Raw genomic sequence first — 14,888 nt, 5'->3', positions numbered from 1 at the left:
CTTCTGATCCTGCTAATTGATCATTGACTGAGAACAAAGTGCTATTACCTCTGATTTCCTCCGAACCCTGCACTTTACCACAGTAGGACGAACGCCGTCCCTTCTCTGTGTGATCTTGTGTGAACCAACAAGTACGAAAATCAATTCGAGTAGAATTTCTCAAAATCATTAAGGTCTCTCTAGTGGTTTATAGAAGGGGAACTCCTTTGTGGTAAAGTAAGAGACAGGGCACAGAAATCTGAGCAGAATTACAACATGACAATTACTAAGGCAAGGCACGCACTCTGCGATTTGGTAACAGCTTCTTCCCATCTGCCACCTGATTTCTGAATGGACATTGAACCCATGAACACTACCTCACTACTTTTTTATTTCCATTTTTCAACTACTTATTTAATTTAACCATTATTTATATATACTTCCTGCAATTCATGTTTTTTTTCTATTATAATGTATTACATTGTACTGCTGCCACAAGGTTAACTAATTTCCTGACATGTGCTGATGATATTACACATCAGTCTGATCCTGATCTTGATTGTGAGGCAGGAGCAAAACTAAATTTCCAGTGAAATGACCTTCAAGTGATCACAGGATTTTAATGTCTTCTGGAGAGAACAGACTTGTTCAAGAAGGCTTTGATTTGATGTGCCATCTGAAAATTGGCACCTCCTTTAACAATACAACATTCCTCAGTAACTCACTGAAAGGCCTCCACTAGGTCACGTGCTCATAAGGAATGCTGCTGACGTGACTTACAGAGGGTGGATCTATTTGAGTAATGGATACCAGGACCTTAAGGCATATCAGATGGGATAATAATAAGAAAAGTATAATGAAAACAAATGCTGTAGCCAATCACACAGATTTGGGTAGCTCAATTCAAATTCAGAATAAAATTCAGATTTTTTTTGCGTTGACTAGAGTATTAGACATATAAACAGAAGTAAAAAGCACATCGACAGGAAGAATGTCTTGACGACAATGGTTAGCTTCAACATTAGGCACAGTATTTCCACTGTTTATGATCCATAATAAATAACATGCTTGGGTTAAAATAGATTGTAAAATAGACCTTGTTTAAATAGCAAACAAATGCAGGTCATCTGAAGGCATTAAGTGGTTTGTTCAAAATAACAAAAAAGGAATTTCTACTCAGACTGTGGAGCACTGTGACCTGAGTGACAGAGTCGATTGTCCCAATGCAAGAGCTGGCTAAGTGTAATTTTCAGCCAACACTTGTTACCTTACACTGACAGGGTCGTTTTCGTTGCTTCACCTATTCTGAACTCGCTGCTCAAAAACTTCACACTCAATTTTGCATTTACCACCAGTCCCATCCCCACTATTGGATTTCTGCTTCCCTCTGCCCATTGTTCAGTCAATACTGTACTTCAAGAGTGATAGATGAGACTGTTGGTAGTAAGGCTCCATGGGGATTTACTTGTGCCATGTGCCTAGAACTGAATTATTGTTTGTTGTTGCAATAAAATCAACCAAAGTAAAGTCAACCAAGTTTAACTGTCGGTCGGCAGGGAGAACAAAACACGTTCGAGGTAGTTTCCATATGATATGTAAAGAGGCATTCAGCTGATTTTCTCTGATGTTCAAAACCCATTCCCATCAGTCTTACTCCCCAACTTATTTCCCTGAATTATATACTCTTAATACATGCTTTTTAATACCCACTTCAATTCTCCCACAGGCCACCTACCTAGGAGCAGCTTCCAGTAGCCAACAGCCACTGCATGGTACAGCACACAGTTAGGGAAACGTAACTACAGAGCCAGCAGTCTGCGTTCAGTAGTGCTGCTGTCTGTAAGGAATTTGAATGTTCTCCCCGCGACCACGTAGGTTTCCGTGCACCATGAGTAGATGAATTAGTCACATGGGTGGCAAAGGCTCAGTGGGCAGGAAGGCCCTGTTACTGTGGTGTATCTCTAAATCGAAAGCTAAAGCACAGATAGGGAAGGAAGGCAGGGCAGACAAAGGAAACCTCTGTGGTCACAGGGACACTGAAAACTCCACACAGGTAGCACTGGAGGTCAGAATTGAAGCCGGGCCACAGAAGCTGTGACTTGGGATTAAGATTCCTGTTTATGTCGATGATAACTATTAACACAGACACTGTATAACAAACATGCAGAGCTGCCTATAAATCACTGATTCTTTTCATGAATTCGTATGTCTCCTTCCACATCCAGGAAACTTTACATGAGCCATTAACTTCTCAAAAATATTTTTGAATATACAGATAGAAGTTGGCTTTGCTTCGATGTGCAGATATTTAGATCTCATACACAGCAAAAGGAAGGAATATCCTCCACAGGTGGTGGTGGTGATATGAATCATCTCGTAAGAAAGTGGGAGCATAAATCTGACATTGCATTGTTTGCAACTGATTGTGTAATGCTTTACACTTGATTAGGCTCTTTTGCTGTGTGCTGACAAAACAGTGTCTATCCCTTTAATAAAACAGAATAAATTAGTCCTTTGACAAATATAAGGCATACATAAACTAAGAACAGAATTTAAATGTAGCAGATGGAAACTTCCGCTGCATGGTATCTTCTGGGAAAGGAGATTAGGTAAACAATTCTGTTCACTGTTATACTGTAAGTATAATCTCAACGCAGTCCTTGATGTAATGTTACCAAACCTGTTTTGCACCAGCAGTCTGCATAGCACTGTGCCCAAAGCCAAACTGAAGGTCATCAAACTGTGATGTGTTTGTTGAGCCAAGATTCTTGGGCCAAAGCAGGAGGAAGCAAACAGATTTCTGGTAACTGGAAAGCTGTACTTGGGGCAACTCTGGTGTCCATCCTGCATCAAAGACGAGCTTTGCTGGAGTGTCAGGAGTGGGTTCCTACTTGCATTGTCTAGGATTGCTTTGGGGTGAGTTCTTGAGGGTTTCCCAGGCGATGCAGCACATTCTGCTCATTACATCTACACTAGTTATGCCAGTTGAACTGATATGGCCACCATTTTGGACATATTGCTCTGCCATCCCTTTGGAATTCATCAGTGCAATTGGCCAGTCAGCTTCCTGACCTCAGCAAGGAGTGGGACCCAGCTGTAGATACAATGACCTTGGAACTTCAGTGTCACTTGGTACAAATTAGTTCTTGGAACTCCCTTTGTTAACCAAAAACTGCAGCAATTACTCAGAGACACAAGAGAAAGTAGATGCTGGAAATGTGAAGCAGCAGACAATCTGCCGGAGGAACTCAGCAGGTCGAGCAGCGCCTGTGGGAGGGAAGGAATTGTCGGCGTTTCAGGTCAAAACCCTGCATCAGAATTTCTCCAGAAGGAGGCTGATGCAGTGTTTTGATCTGAAGCATCGACAATTCCTTTAATCCTACGGATGCTGCTCGACCCACTGGGTTTCCCCCAGCGGATTGCTTGTTGCAATCTTTACTTGCTGGCCAGAGGAACTGTAGAAACTGCCAGGCTGAAGCCTGAGAGTTGAGACCCTGACAATGAAACAACAAGTTTATTTTTGTTTCCTTTCGAGTCCATAACATCAGATATTGTCGATCTTGAAGCTTGAGAGTGCTTTATAAAGCTTGGCTCTCCTAACTTGCTTTTACTTTAATTCCAGATAATTCCATGTGCAGCACAGAAGAATCAACTGTGGGAAAACGGAACCGCTCTCTTTATATAGACTTTGGTGCCTTGGCTGGCTATTTCAACATAATCAGAGGTCCTCCAGGATCAGAATATGGCTGACTTTTCTTCAAAAGCTCCAAGTTGCCCACCCCGCCCCCCGGCCTCGTCAGGCTTGAAAAATATTGTAAAACGCTAGAGTCAGCAACTAGCTGTAGTTGTGTGGATAGCGAGGAGTAAGCAGGAGGGTGGACAAGGGTGGTTGTGACGGCGTGCAGGCTCACAGATTCTTCTTCATCATTCTGACAGCAGCATTAAGGGAAGAAATATTGTAGAAACGTATTTTATCACAAATGTATTTTGCTTAGCAAAACATCTGTGGTGCTGTGTTCGTGGTGTGAATGGAGGGCAGTGCGAGGAAGACAAATTTTGCTCAGTTTTCTGCAGCAACTTTATTATCCTCTGTTGCAGCTGGTGGTTTGAATGACGCATCGTTGCTCCTGCTTACTCTCTTTGTTTTCAGTGATGATCGCTGTTTAATGTATTTCTCTAATGAAAAATTACTCAAGATGATGAAAGACTTGTCAAAATACACGTGTTCCTATGGAAACAAAAGCATGTACATAATGAATGCCATGCAGCCAAATGAATTGCACACAAGGTGTGCTGTGGGTTCCCAGTAACCCAGTAGCTCTGTAAATGTTTTGAGCTGATAGTTCTAGTATACCCTATGGGAGGGATTAACCTCTGCTTTACTGTGCATCTAATTAAGGAATAGTGCAAGTACTTCATGTGGTAACATTATGCTCTGTATTTAAGTCACATTACTTTATTAGCTGCTAAAATGAAAATCAGTGAAACGGCAAGATAGTTCTCCATATTCTACATGTAACATTTCAATATGTTGTCATTTCTAGCATGCTGTTATTGGTTGTTAACTTTAATGATGTATGTTGTATAATACAAGTTAATTTAGAGCAAAACAAAAGCTCTGAGAATGTGTACAGCTGAACTAAGCCAACATTATGTACTGTACTGATGCCTGCAATATTCGAATCAATATGTCTCTCCGATAAGTACTCTCTTTTACAATATTTGCTCTGCTATCTAGTGGCTTGGATTAACCCAGAGATTATTTGAGATCCAATTCCATTAAAAAGGAGATAATGAGCTGGGGTTAGTGAACTGACTTGGAAATTATTGAGCTGTTGCAAAGACAAGCCCGAAAAGAATGCCTAGAAGTCAAGTTTCACTCTATTATTGTGCACTGAATGAACAGATCTGTCCCCACTTTGAATGTCCAAAGAGTAGCAAAATTGGATAAAAATCCTTTATTGCAGGTCTCCAGCACTTGCACACAGATTCATGCACTATAATGGCGTCATGAATAAAATTGTTTCTGTACATAAAAATGTATAACAATAGCTCAAATTTCCAGGCCTTTTATCAAGACCCAGTTGATAATATACTGTGTACTGTGTCCATACATGATTCTAGACACATTGAAGCAGTGACTATGTCAAGCAAGTCACTCTACTAAAATTGTTCAAAAATGTACCCTCTGCACATTCTCTGGCAGTTAATGTAGAAATTTCATCATGCTTAGGACAAATTCAGCAGCTGAAAGTGTACATCTTTTATAAATTTCCTTCAAGTGCTTTTGCATGACAATTGTTGGCCTAGTTCTGATTGTGTCTTCCTGAAAATGTAGATTTGAATCTTGTATTCACCCATAATGCATAGGTTGCTCCAGTTTGAGTCTAAGTTTTTGTTTTACATCTTGTATCACTGTTTTACAGTCAATAAAAAGTGTTAAGATTCCAGACCAGAATTTCATTTGATATTGGACATCTGTTTTTAAAGTTGGCAATATTTGTAAAACCACGATCTTCATTAATATTTGAAATGCAGTTTATGTGTGATTTGTATTTTTATAATACTGATGCAATGTCCAGTAACTGTGCTGTTGTTGGGAAATCAGCTCTGAGTATTTTCTTGTGTAATGCCATAGGGTGCACAGCATGGTTGTGTGCTTCTCTCTGCCATATATGGTCTTCCCCAGATTGACCAATATCCATAACAAGTGAAGTGAAACAAGTACGCCTGGCCTGAAGAGGGAAGGTAGGTTGTAGGAGATCCACACCATCTGCTCTTGCTTATCTCGTGTTAAAGATGACAACTGTGCAGGCGTGAAATCTGATTCCTGGGGAAGAGAATCAGAAGATTTTATCAGAGCCACTTAGCAACAGGAAGATTATCAACTGTATCCCTATTCACATTCAGATTTATTCATCACATGTACATTGAAATGTTTCAGTTGTGTTAGCAAGCAACACACCAAAGGTTGCGCTGGGGGACAGCCCGCAAACGTCGCCACACATTCCAGTGCCAACATAGCATATCCCCTCTGCTTAGCAGAATGACACAGGATGCAATGAAGCAGAACATGCAAAGCAACGGCAGTGGAACAAGCCCCATTCCTCCCTCCCTACCGCCCTCCCGCCTGTGCACGTACACAGTCCTCTCGCCACAGGACAGGCTGTCTTCTTCAGCCCCCAGCAGACTCGTGGATTTACAGACACTGTAAATCCAACACACCACCTTCCCCAGTGGACTTGCAGACCCAGGCTCCAGACATCACCCTTCCACACCTGGACTGCTGAACAACCTGTGGGCTCCGATCCGCACCTCTGATTCTCATTAAATCAATAAAGTTATCAAAACCTCCCTGGAGAAGCATAACCAATTTTTTTTTTTGGAAATCCTTTGCTGTGACTGCTCAAGGTGAGAAGGAGCATTCAGGCAGGCAGTGAGAACCTCGTGTCTGTGCAGTGGCATCACCTGCAAGATGGAGGTAACCATCAGCAGGAGTAAACCACTTCCAAGCTGTGCTCTTGCTGTCCCTGTCAGGCAGCTTCTGCCCTATCTATTGCCAGAGTCTAGGTCACACATTGGGCTCACTATCCACTTTGGAACTCACTGAACAAGAGTGGACGGCAATCACCCTTGTGCCAAAAGGAAGATCGATAAAATCAGAATCTAGCATCAGAATTTATGAATCGTGTATATCAGAGTACATACACATCACCACATACAACTCTGAGATTCATTTTCCTGCGGGCATACCTAACAAATCTATAGTATAGTAACTGTAAACAGGATCAATGAACAATAAACTATGCAAGTGCAAAAATATAAATAAATAGCGATAAATAATGAGAGCATGAAATAACAAGATAGAGTCCTTAAAAGTGAGATCATTGGTTTTGGAAACACCAGAAATGGAATGAGTGTAGTTACCCCTTCTGTTCAGGAGTCTGGTGGTTCAGGGGAGTAACTGTTCTTCAGCCTGGTGGTGCGAATCCTGAGGCACTTGTACCTTCTACCTGATGGCAGCAGCGAGAAAAGAGCATGGCCTGGGTGGTGAGGATCTTTGACAATAGCTGCGGCCTTTTTATGGCAATATTTTCATGTAGATGTGCTCAATGGTTGGGATGGTTTCACCTGTGATGTACTGGACTGAATCCACTAACTCCTGTATGATTTTTGTTCCCATACAAATGTATTGTTGTTCCCATCCCAGGCCGTAATGCAGCCAATCAACACACTATCCAACACACTTCTATAGAAGTTTGTCAAGGTTTTTGATGACATGCTGAAATCTGCAGACTCTCCCTCACACACACTGACCTCTTACACAGAGACTCATCCAGAAAGTCATGAGGCATGAGATCCATGGAACCTTGGCTGTTTGGATAAAAAATTGGCTTAAAGGAAGAAAGCAGAGGGTAGTAGTGGAAGGAAAGTATTCTGCCTGGAGGTCGGTGACTAGTGGAGTGCCGCAAGAATCTGTCCTGGGATCCCTGCTGTTTGTGATTTTTATAAATGACCTGGATGAAGAGGCAGAAGGATGGGTGAGTAAGTTTGCGGACGACACGAAGATTGGAGGAGTTGTGGGTGGAGCCGTAGGTTGTCGAAGGTTACAAGAGGATCTCGACAGGATGCAGAGTTGGGCAGAAAAGTGGCAGATGGAGTTCAATCCGGATAAGTGTGAGGTAATACATTTTGGAAGGACAAACCAGAAGGCTGAGTACAGGGTTAATAGTCGGTTACTTAAGAGTGTGGATGAACAGAGGGACCTTGAGGTTCAAATCCATACATCCCGCAAGGGCACAAATAGCAAACACCTGAGGGCATATGTACAAAGTTAAGGGAAGGAAGTTTAGGGAGACATCAGGGGTAAGTTTTTTACACAGAGGGTTGCGGGTGCCTGGAATGACTTGCCAGGGATGGTGGTGGAGGCTAAAACATTAGGGGTATTTAAGAGCCTCTTGGACAGGCACATAGATGAAAGAAAAATAGAGGGTTATGGGGTAGTGTGGGTTTAGTATGTTTTTTTTAAGGATATATGGGTCGGCACAAGATCGAGGGCTGAAGGGCCTGTACTGTGCTGTAGTATTCTGGTGTCTGGTGTCTAGTGTTCTAGTGACCCTCCCCCACTCTCACCCTCACAAACTGACCCTCCTCCACTCTCACTCTCACAAACTGACCCTCCCGCACACTCACCCTCACAAACTGACCTTCTCCCACGCTCACCCTTACGCACTGACCCTCTCCCACTCTCATCACAACATAGTACGGCCCATAGTGTTTTGTGGCCATTACAGTAGTCTTGAAAGTAGTCAATTGTAATGTAGGAAAACCACAGCAACCAATTTGGACACAGCAAGTTCCCACAAATGGCAGAGGCAATGACCTTCCCCACTCTCAGACAATGACCCTCCCCCACTCTCACACACTGATTCCCTCTCATTCACACACTCTGACTCCCTCTCCCATTCTCACTCTCATGCACTGACGCTCTCACACCCAGACTGTCTCACACCCCAATGCTCTCTGTTGAAGCTTCCTGGTCCAGGAAACAGAAACAGAAAGGGAGTGTATTGGCATTGTGCAGCATGCGGAGAGATCAATGAGTGTGGACCCTGGTCAGGGGTCAGTGATCATCGGAGCAGGGGAAATCTGATGAATGTGTTTATGGAGGCCTTGGGGAAGACAGACCATCTCACAGGAGCAAGAGAGCAGGCTCTGGAACCTTTCCCTGTGATTGAAAGGCAGTGAGTGTTGCAGCCACATCCTCTGCAGCTCAGACACGAGAGGAAGTGAATGAGTCTCGTCACTTTCTCTCCCCTCATTCCTGGCAATCAGGGCCAAGTATTATCCCACTCACTCCCCTTGCTTCCTGAGGGATGAGGCCTGACAGCTGAGGAGGGAAACCAGCTGGTTCTCAACAGCAGCCACTATACATCACCATTACTGATAATGTCCACCGATCCTCGGGTCACTTCAATGAAGCCAGATCAATAACTAGATGTGTATGGTGACATTCACAGCTGTCAAATATGAACTAATAGTTCATATTCACTTCTCAGAATTGATCATCTGTTTGCAACCCTTCTGTCATGTATCTTAAACATTAGTGGAAAACATTGGCATATTTCCAATCAATGTCAACATAGTTCATTCAGTGCTTGGAAGTGCTTAGTGATGGCTACTTCCAGTTTTGAGATTAGATTGTAGAAACAATTTAAGATCTTACTTGAACTTCATGTACTTTTCCTTCCTGACTGCTGACCCTTCTAAAGATTTTGGCTGGTTCCAGGGCCATCGGATCAACCTTGTAACAATGTGCAGAAAATAACTTGAATGAACAATTATTTAAATTGACTCTTTATTTTGAAGCAACCAGTAGAGTTTTGAATAATTCTTCCACTGATAGTCCTAGGATGTCTCTCAGCATCAAAATTCAGCAGAAAGAGGAGACTTGCATTCATTAAAGTGCCTTTCACTAGAGCTTACAACTGACAAGGTATCTCTGAGGTGTTGCTGCTCTGTAGGCTGTACAGAGGTCAAAATGGACACAGCCAAGCTCCCAGATGTGGTGATTCACAAGTGCGTGTGATTTAGTGATGACATGTGAGGAACTAATTCTCTGCTCTTCTTTGATAATATGTTCCGTTGCATTCAGACACTTATTTAAAAGCTCATTGAAAAGGCAGCGCTTGTTGTGTATAAAAACATTTAAAAGGTATATGAACAGGCAGGGAATGGGGGAACAAAGACCACACTCAGGCAGAAGGGAATACAGATTCGTCCTAAATCCCCACCTGGCAGAAGACGTGATAAACCCGTACTGCGGGTCTCCCAAGTGCCCATTCATATGTAGGGCCTGTACATAAATAGGGCGTTCACAAGCTGGGAATATTCAGTATGGTCAGCACAGACATGGTGGGCTGAATGGCCTGTTCTATGTTCCATTGCAATAGATGTGCAGCCTAACTCTCTGTATTCAAACATCTGGAGTGAGACTTCCATCCAGAACTATCTGAGGAGGAATTACTGACCCTTATTGTTCAGTTCAGTTCAACATAGTTTTGCTCTGGGGATTCCAGACGGCTTACGACAGCTCATATTAAATTTAAGTAGTGTTCAGCAGCCACAGGGTCAGCTAGAAGAGATTATAGATTTGTTCCATGATGGACCTCAGGTTTCAAATGAAAAAGAATAAGAAATGTCTATTTTAGATCTAGTTGGAGTTACAAAATACACGTGGACTAAGATGTTAACTGTCCTGTGCTTTCACCAGTGGGATCATCAGTTGATTTGCCACCTGTCTTCAGGAGTTTCGGCCCGCTTACGATCAGGACTCCCTCGAGGTGGTGGGCCAGCAGTGCTAAAGCACCACTTCCCACTGGTGAGCTTAAAAACTTGGCATCTGCCTCTATCAGTGTTGTTGGTCACTTCCATCCAACAGATAGTCTGCTCTTCAGGTGTCTATGCAACTACTGAAGGGTTTGCAAAAGATGTATACACTGTCTGACTGTCTGCCCCTCTGGACATTCTGCTGCCTCAGCTACAGCCCTGCTGGTTGACTTGATCTCTCTTCTAGTGAAGCCAAGGTCACGCAGCCACTTCTGGAGAGTGAACGCAATAAACCCACGGCAGCCTACTTCGAATGGATAGCATGAGACCTTCCACCCTCTGTCTCTGCACTCTGACCTAGAATAATTAAGAAAGACTTTAATGGGTGGAAGGAAGGAGGTGGCCTCATAAGCTGGCATCAAACTCTTAAATTCCTCTTTTCCCAAAAATATACTTTATAAATAAAATTTGCAACTAAATAATAGAGTACATTCATTTGTTGCCATTCACAGTACCAGACATACCATCCCAACTTGTTTGTAAGATTTATACTATAACATCATATCAATTTTTCTCATACGTCCATGAGCAGGACAGTGTGAGAGATCTTTAAATATAGCAGTCCCCCGGTGTTCAATGGTGGGAAGACCTTAAACAGACATCCTTCCCCATAGAAACTTCAGTGCATTCCTCAGAACATAAACCCGGGATCTGTAAAATGCCAGCGGCAATTTTACTAGCAAATTTCAGCCAGGCCAAAGTGAAACCCTCACCAAGTTGATAGTCATTTGACAGCAGCAGATATTTATTGCAGGGCAGCTTCCCAAGAATAGTTCGCAGAGAGCAGAGTCCTGTATCACACAGCTAATTGGAGGCGAGCTTAATTGTTGCCAAGGCATTGTTTTCCAGATCTTCTTAGCAAATGGACATTCCTGAATGAGGTGGATGATAAACTCATTCCTGTCTCAGTCCCCAGAAGCAATACAAATGGTTCTGTGACTCTGAATGCGTGTTAAGGATCTAATGGGGAGGGCCCATTTAGCAACCAGCCAAGCAAGGTCTCCATTCCTGCTTGAAAGAGCAAGCAATATACCAAACAGACTTTGTCAGTCAGTTCAGGAAAGCACCTAAGTTGATCACTAGCTCTTTTCCCTGGAGTGCCTCAGGGACCTTCCATGCCTGACTTGACTGCTGGTGAAAGATGTTCAAAGTTCAAAGTAAATTTATTATCAAAGTACATATACGTGTGTCACCATATACAATGCTGAGACTCATTTTCTTGTGGGAATACTCAATAAGTCCAATAACCATTATAGAATCTGTGAGAGACTGCTCCAGCAGGGTGAACAGCCAGTGTGCAAAAGACACCAAACTGTACAAAAACAAAAAAGAAAAATAAATAAAAAAGGAATAAATATCGAGAATATGAGATGAAGTGAGCTGATAGGTTGTGAGAACAGTTCAGTGATGGGGCAAGTGATGTTATCCCTTCTGGTTCAAGAGCCTGATGGTTGAGGGGTAATAACTGTTCTTGTACCTGGTGGTGTGAGTCCTGAGGCTCCTGTACCTTCTTCCTGACGGCAACAGCGAGAGAGAGAGAGAGAAGAAGATATTCTGCTGCACAAACATTTCTACAAGCATAGGTAGCATGGCATGGTCCAAATGAATGCCAGCCCCTGTCCTTTGAAATACCAGGGACAGACAGATCCTGGTATATAGTAAGACTAGGTATTTGTGCTCCAATGATTTCTGTGCAGCTTGATACAGCCACACACAGAAGTGTAGCGTTATTATCTTCTACTTCTGCTGGGCTATCTTTGGGGAATCAGGGTTGACTTGCTTCCTTTCCAGTGTTGAGGGTTCTGAGGTGATTGAGGTTGTATAGATGGGATGCAAGACAAGTTTTCACTGTACCTCTGTACACGTGACAACAGCAAACCAATTTACCAATTTGTTCGATGTGTCATCTTGCTAACAAATTACTAAATAAACCTTCAAAGCTTCGGCTGCCTGAGTACTTGAAACTGCATCTCACATTTGCTATTGTCAAAGGGGAATGCTTCCTTTCAATAAATATAGTCATAGTCATAATTTATTGATCCCGGGGGAAATTGGTTTTCGTTACAGTTGCACCATAAATAATTCAATAGTAATAAATCCATAAATAATTAAATAGTAATATGTAAATTATGCCAGGAAATAAATCCAGGACCAGCCTATTGGCTCAGGGTGTCTGACCCTCCAAGGAAGGAGTTGTAAAGTTTGATGGCCACAGGCAGGAATGACTTCCTATATCGCTCTGTGTTGCATCTCGGCGGAATGAGTCTCTGGCTGAATGTACTCCTGTGCCCAACAAGTACATTATCTAATGGATGGGAGACATTGTCCAAGATGGCATGCAACTTGGACAGCATCCTCTTTTCAGACACCACTGTCAGAGAGTCCAGTTCCATCCCCACAACATCACTGGCCTTATGAATGAGTTTGTTGATTCTGTTGGTGTCTGCTACCCTCAGCCTGCTGCCCCAGCACACAACAGCAAACATGATAGCACTGGCCACCACAGACTCGTAGAACATCCTCAGTATCGTCCGACAGATGTTAAAGGACCTCAGTCTCCTCAGGAAATAGAGACGGCTCTGACCCTTCTTGTAGACAGCCTCAGTGTTCTTTGACCAGTCCAGTTTATTGTCAATTCGTATCCCCAGGTATTTGTAATCCTCCACCATGTCCACACTGACCCCCTGGATGGAAACAGGGGTCACCGGTACCTTAGCTCTCCTCAGGTCTACCACCAGCTCCTTAGTCTTTTTCACATTAAGCTGCAGATAATTCTGCTCACACCATGTGACAAGGTTTCCTACCGTAGCCCTGTACTCAGCCTCATCTCCCTTGCTGATGCATCCAACTATGGCAGAGTCATCAGAAGATTTCTGAAGATGACAAGACTCTGTGCAGTAGTTGAAGTCCGAGGTGTAAATGGTGAAGAGAAAGGGAGACAAGACAGTCCCCTGTGGAGCCCCATTGCTGCTGATGGTTATATGGCCTCTAAATAAAAACTCAACATTCAAGCTCATAACAATTGATTTCAGGTTGTGGCCAAGATAAAAGAGATGGTGTTGGACCCATACATCTGCGCCCATGGTGGACTGCATACCAAGCTGAAAATTGTTCTGAATGCTAATAGTTCAATGCAGGAAGCTAAGGGGAATGGTCACTAGATACCTCACTGCTCTCTCAGTCTCACTAAATTTTCCTCATAAATAAACCAGTCATCACAGAAACTGATCTGGCAAGACTTCCTTGCATTTCCAAGGCCCTAGGCTTTGAAATTCCTTCCTTAGAATGAACCATCTCTACAGCTCTCTTTTCTTTCTCAATATGGTCTTTAAAATCTACATCATTTATCAAACTTATCATTAGCTTTCTTAACTTCTCTGATGTAGCTTGGTGTCAGATTTGTCTGATAATGCTCCTTGGAGGAGTTTTGGCCCCTTGGTATTGAAAAGGTGCTATGCAAGTGAAAATTGTTGAGTCAGCTTTGTCACCATGCATCAATAACAGCTTCTTCACATCACCAAGAGGAAGGCTGCTGAGGGAGCAAAGAACAATACGCAGGGATAGTTTTTGTTTAAGATGCTGGAAATAGTCAGTCAAGCAGCATCTGTGGGAAAAGAAGCAGAGTTAATATTTTGCGTCTGACATCTTTGTTCAGAAGTGGGAGAGAGATAAAATAAATCAGTTTTAAATTGCAGAGAGTGTGGGGAATGCTGAGGAGAAGAAGCAGGTGAGGCCAAATAGGTTAATGTGGCTTCTTAGTCTGTGTTTTGTGTTGCTAATAACGAGGCTGTGGGATATGTCCAGCAAATCAGACTGTACTAACAGTAAACACAAAACTGACTCAAAATCACTCAAGGATGGCTGACAGAAATAGCAAGTACCAATGTAAAGAAAAGAGAGTTGGTGCAACAAAATATAAAGTTGACAGACTCAGTAATGAGTCTGGAAAGCTGTTACTTGTATAGACAGCAGATGCTGTTTCACAATGCTGAAGGCCACAGACTGGTTTCGACCTGAAGTGTCGAGAGCTCCTTTCCTCTCACAGATGCAGCTTCACCTCCCGAGTTCCTCCAGCAGATTGCTTACTGCTCCCGATTCCAGCATCTGCAACCTCTTGGGTCTCCTGCAGAAACTATGATGGATAAAGTGAGGCTAAACAGCTGGAACTAAAAAGGGACAGTGCCCAAACAATGGTATCAGCTATAGAACTGTGCGCAGGATGTTGGGGATATCATTTTTGGAGCAGATAGTTTTTAAATGGATTTTATGAATATTTTGGTACTTTTATTACATTATGTGGACAATTAATAGAATTGTTAGTACAATTCATGCATTAAGTACTTCAGCTCTACTGACCTCTGAAACAGTTCATGATTTAAACTTTTGGTAACATTTCACATTATTGTAAAATGCTTCTTTCTTAGTTTCAGAATACTTAGTGCATTACTGCTGAAACAAAACTTACGAGCATGTTAATTTCTCACAAATCAGTCAGTATAAACGGAAGAGGCATCTAGCTC

General features: G+C 42.7%; 1 protein-coding gene and 1 long non-coding RNA gene across 4 annotated transcripts in view; one reads left to right on the top strand and one right to left on the bottom strand.

Moving 5' to 3' along the window:
* map3k8 (mitogen-activated protein kinase kinase kinase 8) overlaps positions 1–5,429 on the top strand; it is a 19,437-nt gene extending 14,008 nt beyond the window's left edge. For both annotated transcript variants that reach the window (XM_072253912.1, XM_072253911.1), the window contains exon 9: positions 3,602–5,429. In XM_072253912.1, the coding sequence (XP_072110013.1) occupies positions 3,602–3,729 (128 nt within the window). In that variant the 3' untranslated portion in view covers positions 3,730–5,429. The remainder of the gene's footprint in view (positions 1–3,601) is intronic.
* LOC140195506 (uncharacterized) lies at positions 4,952–14,888 on the bottom strand. 2 transcript variants are annotated; one of them, XR_011885491.1, is made up of 4 exons: positions 14,834–14,888; positions 14,326–14,500; positions 9,206–9,283; positions 4,952–5,809 (listed from the first exon to the last, which is right to left on the bottom strand). It is a non-coding gene; the product is annotated as an uncharacterized lncRNA (long non-coding RNA). The 2 variants fall into 2 exon arrangements; XR_011885492.1 differs by lacking the exon at positions 14,834–14,888 and adding an exon at positions 14,725–14,803.

This window comes from Mobula birostris, chromosome 3 (genome assembly GCF_030028105.1).
Source record: "Mobula birostris isolate sMobBir1 chromosome 3, sMobBir1.hap1, whole genome shotgun sequence".
NCBI classification, from domain to species: domain Eukaryota; kingdom Metazoa; phylum Chordata; class Chondrichthyes; order Myliobatiformes; family Myliobatidae; genus Mobula; species Mobula birostris.
Note: the sequence above shows the minus strand (reverse complement) of the source record. Positions and strands in the feature narration are given on the sequence as shown.